We start from the raw sequence: 13,683 nt of genomic DNA on the forward strand, positions 1-13,683 counted from the left end.
GTTTACCTTTCTTGTTTTTTGCCTTTGATTTGGTTGTCATTCCATACTTCCTCATTAGAACCTACAGATTCCACTTCAGCAATATCAGTGGTAGTTAAATCTCTCGTAGGAACCTCATTCCCTTCCTCGATATTTGACCCTCATTGCTGCCAGAAGCTAGGCCAGTAGATATATGATCATCTAACTTCTCAATAGTGGAGGTATTAGGTTTAGGAATTCCAACAATATGGTTGACCACGATGTGCCTAGAGATCGCTTAGCCTTTTTCTTTTGGCTCTTCTTGACGCGATCCCTCTTTAGTGGCCCCACAATCATAGTGGGCATGAACAAGGTTTCATAAACTTTGGAGTCCTTAGCCTTGTGAGAATATGGATGCCCATCTTGGGTGGCCTTTTTCCCTTGACTCGGGTCCGAGTAAGACATATCTGAAATCTTAAGGGAATGATTACATCTCAATCTGTTGAGGAACATACGGATTTTCCTTGATCTCTTGTCCTTAGCATGCCTAAAATCCTAGTTGTTTGGGGAGCTGGTAGCCTCGTTGTCCCCTTTTTCAAAAGGAGGAGTTACAGTTACTGTTGAGATAAGGTTCTCTACCACCATCGCACTAGTAGCAACCACGTTAGGTAACTCCGTAACATCACTCTGAACATTATTACTAGACAACTTATTAGATTCTAGGATGACATCTGACTCGCTGATCTTCCCCTTTTGTTAAAAATGGCATATGGCATTTCGGAATCCTCAGTGCCCCTCTCTTGCCCTTGAGCCTACTAGCTTTACTTCTTAGACCTTCCACCTTCTCCATTCCACAGCGGATGTTTTGGTTGTTAGGCTTAGCCTTAATTGCTTTGCCAAGGTCTTCAAAAACCTCTTCAAGTTGGTACAGCTAGCTGATTTCAGCTAAAGCCCTTATGTAGAGGGCTTTAGAGTTGTTATCATCAAGCATAATGACTAGCTAGCAGAGCTCCTTAGTTTACTCATAGTCCTAAACTTTTAAGGCGCAAGCTGCGAGGTTTGACTCAAGGGATATGGCAAGATTCCTTTGATAAACACAATAATAATCTTCAAATCTTGGCAATACAAACACAAGAGTTTCAGTTCTCTATCATACTTAGCCCCAGCAAGAACGACTTCACCTTTCTTGAAGTGAACATTGCCCTCCTCTTTCAAAAATTTTGCTTGATTGAGGATATTTCGTAGGCAATTATTCTTAACACAGTTCACAATGCTTTCGTCATAATCATCGCTCAAGTGAATATGCATAAGGGCACTAATTAAATTCCAGCAGTCCATAACGAAACTTCTTAAAACGAAAGTGGAATCGACTAACAAAACACAAAGAAATACGCACAAACACTACCAAAGAAAAACACAAATCCTCAAAGGGCTCACAAACCCTCGAAGGGCATATCACTACAACAAGGAGCAGGGGAGCAGCAACCAAAACACTGCCGCCGAACCAAACACTAAACGGATCCACAAGAGGTGAGGAGGATCAGAAATCGATCAATTAAGCGATGAATAGAGCACCACCACCAAAGCAGAGAGAGAATTGTCGAGAAAAAAGGGGCGGCCAAAGACGACACCCATGCGAAGGAATCCGTCATATCACGACAAGGGGCCGAATATCGGATAGCTAGAACACTATCGAAAATAGTGTTCGCCAGCTAGGTTGGAGTCTTGAGAGGGGGGTTCGCCAACGATCGAGGAGCAAGCCAACCCACTCTACTCGTCGGCGGCCCAATGGTTTACTGCTTGGAGGGGAAAGGTGGTTTTAATTTAAAAACTAGGGGTTGGTTTAATGGTTTTCTCGGTTTGGGATTTTCAAGAAGGAAAGCGCATGAGGCGCGTTCCACTGTTGCTGTAAAATTGCTGCTTTTTAAAATCTTATATTCTTAACTAACGAAAAGGGTAATTTCAATCCAGAAGATCTAACAAACAATGCAGATTATAAACAGAGTTTTAGCAAAATTAGGCTACTAATAGATAAAAAAAAAATAAAGGTCACCCTAAGAGTTAAACATGCTTGAGACATGAAAACACTCGACTTTCAAAAAACCATCTCCTTCCGAAATTAAAGACGGCTTACAGGAATCTCCCAACACAAAAAAGAAAGTAACCGGCCATTTGATCCACCTTTGCCTTGTATAACACAGCAGTGTATGAAGTTATTAGTGGTCTCTATAGTCTTGAGCTGCTGTTAAAATTCTTCAAGATCTTAATAAGTCCAAATGTCTGCCAATAGACTGCCATAAACAATTATCTGCAGGAAGAACTGCACACAAGTAAACTTGTTCTTTGTGTCTTCACTTGTGAATAAGTCATAAATCTCAAGGAAAATGGTATAGCACTTAGCAAGGCTTTCAAATTATTTGGAGGTTTATACTACTTTACAGAAGACATACCTTTTCTTTCAGTATTAGTTACGGATAAAGCCCAGCTGTGATTACACAACGGCATGGAACGGAATGCAACATAAGATAAGCCCCTGTTTGTTTAGCAGCTATAACTTGCAATGAGTTTCAAGGTCCTGTTTGGAACTGTTAAGGAGTTAGTAACCTGTTTGTATTGTCTTGCAGTAGCTAATCTTAGAAGATAAAAAGAAAAAGTGACTAACTATTATACTTGTGCGCAGAGATGATCAATCAACAAGTATCTGGTAAAACTCTTCTGAACATTCAACACTAAAAAATAGAGTCTACCATAGGAATTTGATAATAGATTATCGAGAAGTTGAATTGTTCACAAAAGACTAGCAGTATGTGCACTGTGCAGTAGCAGCTTAGTAAAAACCGTATCAGAGAGGGGATCGGAGGATAAACTACAGCACTAAAAAAAGCTGTTACAAAATCAATGTTTGCGATTTTGCGAATTTAACTAGTTTGATTCCACATGAAATGCTTAGGAGCTCCCTGCAAGGCTGCAAATGAGATATTATACTAGTTAGTCTACTCTGAAAAACTGATACATTTATGAATCTTGCAACACAGCAAGTAAAATTTTATACTGCATGATTCAGAACAATCAAACCAATTATATACTATATTTTCCTATAACTAATTACAGAAACTTCAGTAATTTAATACCTACGGGAAAAAGCTAGCCTGTAATTACAAATTTAACATCGCAGTGCAACCAGCCCAACCTTCTAGGAAGAGTCAAGAGTTTGAAAAGATTACAATTTTACAACTACAGACCTTAAACTACTAACAAGAAGACCAATATGACAATTGCAGGATAGAATTGAAAGTGCATCACAAGATGGACAGGTTAAACACCACTTTGTCATCTGATTTTCTTTTCGTTTGTTCTGTGCTTGATACATCTCCGATTGCATCCATATCGTTATTATATTATCCTATATAATGAGCATATAAATTGTACTAACTGCCATATGTTATGAATTCAAATACACTCCACCAGAACAGCTTGCGGCTATATAAAGAAGGCTTAATAAAATTGGTTATATAAAGTGATGGCATGTTTTAGAAATGAATCAAACTTAGATGGCATATATGTAGGATTCTAATCAAATGCATATGCTAAAATTCATAAATTCGATGTAAATGAAAGTGGCAAAGCTGACAAGCATAAATTTTACCTTTGATCTTCCAGCATTGGCCATGGCCTATAAATCTGTTTCGTCGATCATGGGAAGGATGTCAAAGTCTGAGCTTCATTTCCTTTATGCAACACCAAGCTCTCTGCATAAGTATCTAAAGTTATATCATCACGAACTAAGCGTCTCAAAGTTTTTATTTGACGAGTAGAAAATTTGTAAGAAAACAATTGTTGACAGTAGTGTATGATAAATGTATCAGTGTCCTGATTATAGAAGATCTCTGAACAACCATTTATCCAAGACATAAGTGTAGACAATTCCCTGCGATTTGAATCTCTTGAAAGCCATGGCCTCCACAACGGCTCTTTTCTATTATCCTTATCCATAACCCATATGGATAAGCCTATAGAAGACAAACGGAAAACAGCTAATGACTTGCCAAGGACGAAAATAAGTCCATAGAATACTTCTCCTTGCGTCGTGACATCCGGCAACTCCGCAAAGCTAAAGTCCTCAGAATCAAAATCAAAGGAGACGAGATGAGTCTCGTGAATCCAATACCAAGCCCCTCGAAAGAATAAACGCTCAGATAGAGATGGCATCGAGGGGACATTACTCTTCCTTTTTATTTCAGAACTCCAACTATGATTTTGAAATGAATAAACTGCAATCAACACATCCCACCTACCACTACCACACCTATCACCAAGTTTAATGGCAGCCACCTTATAATTGTTGTTGCCGGAAGAAGGACACCCCAACAAGTAGCTCATTTGATACTCGTACTCAGAACTCAAAGGACACGATGGAAGTATCAAGGACTTTTGAATCGAAGGGTTCCACAATCTCAACATAACTTTGTTGCCAGATAGCTTCGTAGACATCAACATCAACCCATTACAGGTTCCAAGAAGTTCATATGACTCGTAAATCGTACAAAGATGATCAGTTATCTTAAATGTATCAGTGCTTCGAACGGTAAATATAAATTGATCGCGGCCTTCAACGCTTCTCACGACTAGTACATTAGTGCTTATACGATTGTTTGTGTTGAGGTGGAAATCCTTGGAATCGATTAGAGAGCACCAAAGTTTACAAACACATCTGAATCTTAGTAGGGTTTTCACCGGTAGCCTTGCCAGTATGTCCCTCAGTAAATCTATTGGTATGTGAATTTCTTGGTCATCCAACATTCTCATCTTCTTGCTATCTATTGGTATGTGAATTTCTTGGCCGTCTTAACATTCTCATCTCTTTGCTCAAATGCAGAGTAAACAATAGCCTTTTAAATTTTGTAATTATATATTTGAAATACACATTACATAACTAGGAAGACTCTTAAACCTACCAAATTTTTCACACATCTAACAAGCCAATCTTTCAAATAAACAAAAAAGTCTCAAATCTAATCTAAACTATAGTATAATACTCCGTAAAAGATATTGTTGAGAAATTATACTTTTAAATTTAATCAGTTGAGTTTTTTTCTTATACTAGTATTGTTGTATTATGTTATCTTTTTGAGGAAGAGCCGTTATCTTTTTTTTTTTTTTTTTTTTTTTTTTTTTTTTTTTTTTTTTTTTTTTTTTTTTTATGAATTTCAAGCCAGGAGATCTAACAAAGAATGCAGTTTATAAACAAAATTAGACTACTAATTCAATATAAAAATTAAAATTAAAATAAAAAAATTACCGTAAGAGTTAAACATCCTTGTAGACATGAAAACGCTCTGCTTTGAAAGTGAGTAATCTTGCAATGATTTACCCTCTCCTTCCGAAATGAAGATGGCTTAGTGGCTTACAGGAATCTCCCAATACAAAAAGGAGAGTAACCGGCCATTTGATCCACCTTCGCCTTGTATAACACAGTATGAAGTTATTAGTGGTCACTAACTCACTATAGTCTTGAGTTGCTGTTAAAATTCTTCAAGATCTTGATAAGTCCAAATGTCTGCCAATAGACTGCCATAAACAATTGTCTGCAGGAAGAACTGCACACAAGTAAACTTGTTCTTTGAGTCTTCACATGTTAACATTCATGCATAAGCAGCATAAATCTTACAAGGAGAATGATATTGCACTTCAACAAGGCTTTCAAATTATTTGGAGGTTTATACTACTTTACAGAGGACATACCTTTTCTTACAGTATGATTTACGGATAAAGCCCAGCTATGATCACACAAGGAACACAATATAAGATAAGCCCATGCTTGTTTTGCAGCTATAACTTGCAAGGGTTTCAAGGTCCTGTTCCTCTGTTAGTTAAATCTTTGTGGCACATTTTATCATTCTTATGAGCAACTAAAGGTTATCATAACCAAACTTGCATATCCTGTTTCGAAATCATCTACGATAGCAAAGTGCAAACAGAAACATATACATATGAAGTATTAGGTTCTCAGAGCATGAACAGATACTGAGATGATTCACATGCAATGTGCAACAGATCATCAGAATAATGCCAAGATAGCAAGGAAATAAAAACCCAACAATACACAAACTGCTGAAACTGAAGCTAGCAGTGAGTTCCTTCATGTCCTGGGCAATCTCAGGCTTTCAGCAGTAACTGAGAAAAGATAGTGCACCGAGGTACATAGGGTAAGGCTTTTGACTGATTTTGTTGTATACGAAATAGTTTATTTTATTAACAAAAACAATTTAAGGTCACAGTGAAAAGCAAGAGGCTGATAATCTAGAAAAGGCTACATATTTTGGTTGGGTGTTGCAATTAAAAACAACTCATTTTTACCCTATGCTATCCTTGCAGACCTTATGCCGTAAATTGCTCTTTGAAAAAGATCCTAAACCAAAACACCAAGCTACCGGAGGTAATAGAGTTTGCTGTGTATTATCAAAGCTCCAAAAGAATAGTCCATAACACCTCTTCTCTTTCATTCTAAATTTCACGTCAATGACAACAAGGTCAACAACATTGGTGAAACAATCATGAAATTCTGAATATAGAGTATGTTCAGTTCAATTTTACCTTGCAACCGATATCAAAGCACAAGTTGCAGTAGGCAGTTGGAATATGCACACCAGAGAAAGGACATCGAAGCAATATTTGCATAAGTTATATATATGGAATTGAAATGAATATGGGTCAGACCAAAACAATAAGACCCAAAACAATTTGTCATATACATAATGCACATAGATGAAGGGAACATTTTACCAAGTATCCTACAGTAATTGCCTTCTAAACAAGTATTTTGCCGGAAAAGACATAAAATTGATGCCAACAAAGACAAACTGAAGCCATTTTCTATGATTCAAAACTTGAAGCCTTGATCACACCTCCTTCGATGGTAGAAGTTGGGAACTTATGTGCTCAATCTCAGGGAGATAAATATTGAAGTTCTTCATAATCGAAACAAATAATCCAATCTCAGTAAGTACAAATAATCCAATCTCAGTAAGTACATATGAGATCAGACAATCCACAATCAAGGCCTTCATAATTTTTGGTCCTGCCTAAGTGCCTATACACACAACAAAGTTGCCGCAGCAGCTGCAATCAGTGGAATTTCATCATCTGCCTTCCTCCTACAATCGTCTTAAAAGTTATAATCGTCCTCATCATCATCAGTATCATAATCATCATCATCCATCCACTCCTCATCATCTTCTTCGCCCTCAGAAAAAGCCGAGAACCTCCCACTCCCAGCGCTCAACTTCCCACCCGGGATACCAAGCTCATCCACAATCTGATACAAGTCACTCCCACCTTCAACACCCTCATCAAACTCCGAAATTGAGAATAACCCATCACCCCAATCACCCACTTCCTTCCTCCTAGGCACCAAATCCTTCTCACTCACCTCACCCTTCTCCACCCCGCCCCACGGAACCCACAAATCAGCCTGCATTCCCAACACCCCATTCCTGTCCCCCACAACAACGGTCCCCAAATTCGCCTCCCCTGCCTTCCTCAACATATCCCGAAAATCCGAATCATCCGAAACCAAGAACAACCAATCCACCCCTCTACTCATAGAATGCATCATCTGCCTCTTCAATGCCCAATCCGCCGCCTGCGGCTTATCCTCCACAGTCTTGACAAACACCCCAGCTCGCCGCAACTCCTTAGCTAAACCATACCCAACTTTAGGCGTAATCAAAGTCCTAGCAGCCTCCTCAAACTTATAATTCTTCTCTAAATACCTCTCCTTAAACTTCTGCCTCTTCTTACCCTTCAATTGTTTCATCCTACTCAATTTCTTCTGCCTTTCTCTCTCATGTAATTGCCTAAAATGCTTCTTCAAATCTAAATTAGTCTTACACTTTCTACCACATACACTACAAACATAAGGCTGAGATGGGGTGATCATACCTTTGCGCTCAAGGAAATCCATCTGCCGCCTTGCACGGCGTTCCTCGATGACCCGTGCAGGAAGATGCGAGAAAGCGTGCCGATTCGCGTAAGCGGAGATGTCGACCACCTCGCCGAACCGTGCGGCGAGCGTTCTCAGCGACACGGCCGCGTCGTAGGGGGGCCCACGAGGGGGTTTGTTATCCAAATCCCACAAAACAACCACTTTCGTTTGGTTCGGGGCGAAAACCCCATCTCGGGTTTGGACCATGTCGATGTCGGAGGAGAGAGAATAATGGGGGTTGTGACATCGAAGAGGAGGAGAGAGAATTTGAAGTGGGGTTTGTTTTGAAGGGAAGGAGATGGAGTTTGGGGGTTTGTTGAAGGTTGGAGGAGAGAGAAAACGGGTGGATGAAGATGGGGGTGTTTGTGAGAGATTTGCAGGAGAGAGAATCATTGTTTTTTTCTGGGAATTTGAATTTTGGGGATTGAAGTTTTAGAGGTTACTGGGAGAAGAGAGAAAGTAGGAGTTGATGGGCGGAGGTTGCGGCGGCGATAGGCGGAGAGAGATTGAAGATGGGAGATTCAGGCAGCTAGTGTGGTGAAGTGTAACCGCCGAGATGAGTGACATTATACTAATGTGGATAATAAATGGTGATTCATTTTATGATATGGTTTTTAGTTATATAGTTTGGATCTTTGTGAAATTGTGTTAGCAATGTGGTCATCTTGAAACATTTTTTTACACCTTTGCATATGTATGGTTTATGTGGAAATACAATTATACAAAGGTGTCAAAAATTGATCCAAGATAAAAATAATCCTACCTTAAGTAAATCGGTGGAAAACTATATTTAGGGCTTGTTCAATTTAGCTTAATTTCAGTTCAGTTTAACTCCAATCAGCTTAGTACATTTCAGTTCAGCTCCTAATTTCTTATCTCATAAAATATTCATTTCACTTCACTTCATTTCAGCTCATTTCAGTAAATGTGAACAGACCCTTAGTACTACGTAGCACTCATAATCAAAATGACTCAATGCAACTTAATCAAATTTCAACTTGATTGGTAATTGGAATTGATTGGCACCAAGACACTAATGGAATAGATTTTTTTTTTTTTTTGAAGGGATGGGATATGGAATCTGATTAGAGAGATTTTGACCTTATTAATGATTCAAATAATTGGAGCACTTATTGTTAAGTTGGTACAACTAGTGGTTGTTATTTTGTTAAAGTGTAATGGTGCGTTTAATTCACTTGATTTTTTTACTAAACGGAATTTATGTATCCTGGAGTTATTTTTATGTGGGGATGTAAAGGTATCAAAGTTTGACATAACTTGAAACAATTCGACCTCATACGAAATTACTAAGTGTTTTGACGAAAAAACTATATATGTAATAATTCTAATAATTTTTTTAATGACAAGAGTTGTCTTAAGTGGTAAAAAGAGGTCTCGAGTTTGAGTCTCACCTAATTCGAAAATTATTGTTGGGAGACTCACCCACCATAAGTTAGGTGTGCGATTCGGGTCGGATTCGGATGTAGTCGGAGCTAAACTTCGGTGAACCGGGTGAGCATCTTAAAAAAAAAAAAAAATTAGCACCGCTCAAATTCAAAGTAATTCAATATTCATGGACTTTTTTTTTTAAGAATGATATGGACTTTGATTAGAGAGATTTCGACCGTATTAATAATTTGAGTACTATGATTGTACCAAAAATAAATGGAGCATTTAATTGTCAAAGAGTAATGGAGTGTTCAATTCCCTTTTTTTTTTTTTACCTACGTGAACTCATTTATCCCAAACTCATTTTATGTGAACAGAATTGCTGAACAAATTAAATCATTTTAATTATTTTCCTCAAATAATTAATCATTTTGGATGATTTCAAGGTGATTTTTTTTTTTTTTTTAATAGCCTGGGTTCAAGGTGATTTTTCCAACATTTATACCTCCCTTTACCTGACATTCATACATCTCACATTAATCAAGAGCCTTTTGTTGATAAAAATACACCACATATATTGCTTAATATATTATTGTGAAGCCTCTATAATTATTTATACATTTTATATCGATATAAATATGATTAATATTTTTAGGTGATTGCTCGTTTACAAAAGCCGATGTAATTTTATGAAGTAAAAATTTAGGTGATTTAATAAGTTTAGATGAGAGTTATTATTGGACTAAAGTTTAATCCACTCTAATGTTTAATCCACTCTATTATATAAGTTTTTTTAAAAAAATTTAGGCCTTTAAAGATTTGCTCACTCTTATTCAATTGAGTGGGGGGTATGGGGCTATATCTATGGTCATTGACCAATTGTTTGTTACATGTTAATCATTGCTAAGAAGATCTATATTATAATGACAAGCAAAAACTTCAAATTGAAAAGTGAATCCATCACCAAAAACCTTTTTCTTAGCAACCAAGAAATGTATATACACAAATCAATTACAAAACATTGAAACACTTATATCTCTAAAGATAAAAATCAACCAAAACATTGAAATACTTCAATCTCTAAGATCTCAATCATCCAAGCTATCCAAAATACTAACAATTTGGGAAATTTTAGGCCTAGTTTTTCTAGAGTTACCAACACAAGCTAATGCCACTTTACCTAATCTAACAATAGGCTTCATATTAGAAGGTATATCAATTCTTGGGTCTAAAAACTCACTATACCTCATATCTTTAATTAAAGGCAAAACCCACCCAACTAGCAACCCACCTTCATTTCTCTTACCCGTTAAGAGTTCCAACAATACCACACCAATTCCATACACATCACTTTCTTTGCAAGCAGCACCACTTTTCCCTTCTAACCAATACTCCTCATCAACATAACCTAAAAGCCCCATTTTCTCATTTTTTGAGGCTAAAAAAGACAACCCATAATCACACAACTTTGGGCAAAACTCCACATCTACCAAAACATTAGAGGGCTTGATACAACCATGGACTACTTGAGGTGCCATCTTCTCGTGCAAATACTCGACTCCACGAGCTATTCCTGCCGCGATCTTTAACCTTTGTGTCCATCCCAAGAGAGACGGTCCATCAACATGTTGGTGCAAATAGAAGTCCAAACTCATTGTGTCCACATACTCCATTAAGATGATCCTTTCCCCCGGGGCCTCGGAAAAGCCCACTATAGGCACTATATTAGGGTGTTGGGCTAATGATAGTGACTTGATCACGGATTGAAATCCAAGACCGGCTTTACTTAATACTAACCATGGGTAGATTCTTTTAGCCACCACCAACTCATCCTTGTCTAAAACCGCGGCATAAGTCGTTCCTAGGCGCCCTTTTCCAATGATCCTATGAGGATTGAACCGATCCGTGGCGCTATCAATTTCCGATAAGGGATAATTCGTTGCACTTGGCTTGATGATAGTCGTAGTCTCGAATTCTTTATTAGGCTTGAATTGTTTTTTCCTACAAAGAAAGAAAAGAATTATGGATAAAAGAACGATTGAAATTGAAAGAAAAGAAAGAGTGAAAGCATAGAATATGTGATTTCCATGATAAAAACTCATTGTTGAAAGAATTTGATCATGTAACATAAAGTGTTTAAAGGCTTATATATGAAGAAACTAAGTAAAAGGACTTAAAAGACGGTGCATCTATAGTTTGACAATAAGATTGTGTACACTTTGAAAAAGTTTGGAATTTTGTTATTTTATTAAAATTGGAATTTTTCTTCACTCTATTTTAAAATTTTATATTGTTTTGGTGAATGGTTGGTGATCGCTCTCCTGCACATACTAACAAAAAGCAATGGATTACAACTCTATTCTTGGTAGGGAACATTTAAATGTCTAACCACCATAGAAAATAGGAAATATACATATAGTTTTTGTTGTATTAATAAATTGATGTTTTACCCAAACTAAATTATTTCCACTTAGTTGGACTCTTTCTTCTGGTATCAAGTCATTGATTTTAGCTACTTTAAATAAATAAAATTGTAATAAACGATTAGTCACAACCATTAGCATTGATTAAGGAATTAACGAGTAAATAATATAAAGGTGCATAAGATTGAGAGTGAAAGATATATAGTCTTAGAGACTAAGCATATATTAATTTGATATATCAATCCATGTTAAAATCCTTCCTTTTGTTTTCTATCTCAATGGTTGAATCAAACTTGCCTAACACCAAGAATCATTAGACAACACTACTACAAGATTTCAGCTTAATTTCAGTTCAATTCAGTTCACTTCAGCTTCAATCAGTTCAGTTCAGTTCAGTTCATCTCCTAATTTCATTCTCTCATAAAATATTCATTTCAGCTCTATTCAGTTCAATACAGCTCCTAATTAATTTCCTTCTCTCATAAAATATTCATTTCAGCTCTATTCAGTTTTTACAGCTCCTAATTAATTTACTTCTCTCATAAAATATTCATTTCAGCTCTATTCAGTTCAGTTCAGTTCATCTCCTAATTTCCTTCTCTCATAAAATATTAATTTCAACTCTATTCAGTTAAGTTCAGCTCCAATCAGTTCAGTTCAGTTCAGTTCAACTCCAATCAGTTCAGCTCAGTTCATTAAATGTAAACATGCCCTAAATTTTTGGGTTTTCTTTTTAAAGGAAATAAAAGACATATTGTTGTTATATACTCTTAAAAAATTGCATTATTTTGGCACTAAATATACATAATTAATTATTAATAAAAATATTTTTAACAAAGTTTACATTATAAATATTTATTAATAAATATGTAACAACATATTTCATGATAAAATTTATTTTAATATGTCAAAAAATTATGATGAAAGTTGGTACATGAATCATAAAAATAAAAAAATAAAAAAAAAAAGTCAAATGTGTTAATTATTTAAGACAGAAAGAGTACTTCACAACATATAAACCGCAGGCATAAACCATGTTGGAATAAAGCAAGGTTTGACACAATAAATTTATTACCTCAAGTTCCCGAGGTTGGATTTTTGAAAAATTAAAATAAAATAGAGCTATATGTAAGAATTAAAAACATGAAAATTTTATCCTTGTCTTATTAATTTTTATTTATTTATGTCATATCAAACATATCAATATAAAGGCCATGATTTATTTTTATTTTTAATTTTTTTTTGTCTCTGCACTACCTACATTGTATCCCATCAATTACATAGTACTATATAAGATTCATAACAAAAAGTAGATATTGTCCCGTTGGAAAGTACTATCTCCATCCTTAATTAGTTTACACGGTTTGGCTTTAAAATAACCATTTAGTTTTCCTCAAAAAAAAAAAAAAAAAAAAAAAAAAAAAAAAAGAAAGAAAAGACCATTTAGTTTTTAGAATTTTTTTTTTTTTTTTTTTTTTAAAATTTGGAAATTTCTCTTTGGGCTAACACTCCATGTACAATCTCTTTTTCTCTTTGGTAAAAAGTGAAAATTCTCATTATCATTGATAGCTAGTTGAAAGTCGTGTGATGCACAAATTTTTTTTTATTTTTTATTTGTTATTTTTTTTGGAGTACTTAAATCTCATAAATAGATAATATTCTTAATTAAACCATATAATATTTTGATTAATTGCTTGTTAGAAAAAGATAAACTTTTTTATATAGTTTTTATTATTTATATTATGAAAAGATAATTTTCTTAATTATACCATATAATATTTTGATTAATTTGATTTTTAGAAAAGAATAGTGTTTATTATTCATTGGTGTTTTTTTTTTTTTTTTTTTTTTTTAAATTGCTACCCACCTATTGTAGGTGGGTTATTATTCATTGGTGTTAATTATGTAAAAATTGTATTTATAATTAAA

General features: G+C 35.6%; 2 protein-coding genes across 3 annotated transcripts; both read right to left on the reverse strand.

The window, feature by feature from the left end:
- Positions 1-1,983: 1,983 nt before the first annotated feature.
- LOC145580307 (F-box/LRR-repeat/kelch-repeat protein At2g27520-like) lies at positions 1,984-8,495 on the reverse strand. 2 transcript variants are annotated; one of them, XM_081637738.1, is made up of 3 exons: positions 7,900-8,010; positions 3,605-5,555; positions 1,984-2,923 (listed from the first exon to the last, which is right to left on the reverse strand). In XM_081637738.1, the coding sequence occupies exon 2, from the start codon at positions 4,762-4,764 to the stop codon at positions 3,652-3,654; it is 1,113 nt and encodes a 370-aa protein (XP_081493864.1). In that variant the 5' UTR covers positions 4,765-5,555; positions 7,900-8,010; the 3' UTR covers positions 1,984-2,923; positions 3,605-3,651. The 2 variants fall into 2 exon arrangements, with proteins under 2 accessions (XP_081493864.1, XP_081493863.1); XM_081637737.1 differs by lacking the exon at positions 1,984-2,923 and having other exon boundaries at positions 5,100-5,555; positions 5,701-8,495.
- A 1,780-nt stretch (positions 8,496-10,275) lies between these two features.
- On the reverse strand, positions 10,276-11,608 carry LOC145579378 (phytosulfokine receptor 1-like). The gene has a single exon (XM_081636618.1). It carries the CDS (start codon positions 11,458-11,460, stop codon positions 10,420-10,422), a length of 1,041 nt encoding a protein of 346 aa, XP_081492744.1. The 5' UTR covers positions 11,461-11,608; the 3' UTR covers positions 10,276-10,419.
- Between the last annotated feature and the right edge of the window lie 2,075 nt (positions 11,609-13,683).

The sequence above is a fragment of the Chenopodium album genome, chromosome 14, assembly GCF_948465745.1.
Source record: "Chenopodium album chromosome 14, dcCheAlbu1.1, whole genome shotgun sequence".
NCBI lineage: Eukaryota > Viridiplantae > Streptophyta > Magnoliopsida > Caryophyllales > Amaranthaceae > Chenopodium > Chenopodium album.

Coding starts and splice junctions, on each gene's coding strand:
- LOC145580307 (XM_081637737.1), bottom strand. CDS start 8,335: ATGATTCTCTCTCCTGCAAATCTCTCACAAACACCCCCATCTTCATCC.
- LOC145579378 (XM_081636618.1), bottom strand. CDS start 11,460: ATGTTACATGATCAAATTCTTTCAACAATGAGTTTTTATCATGGAAAT.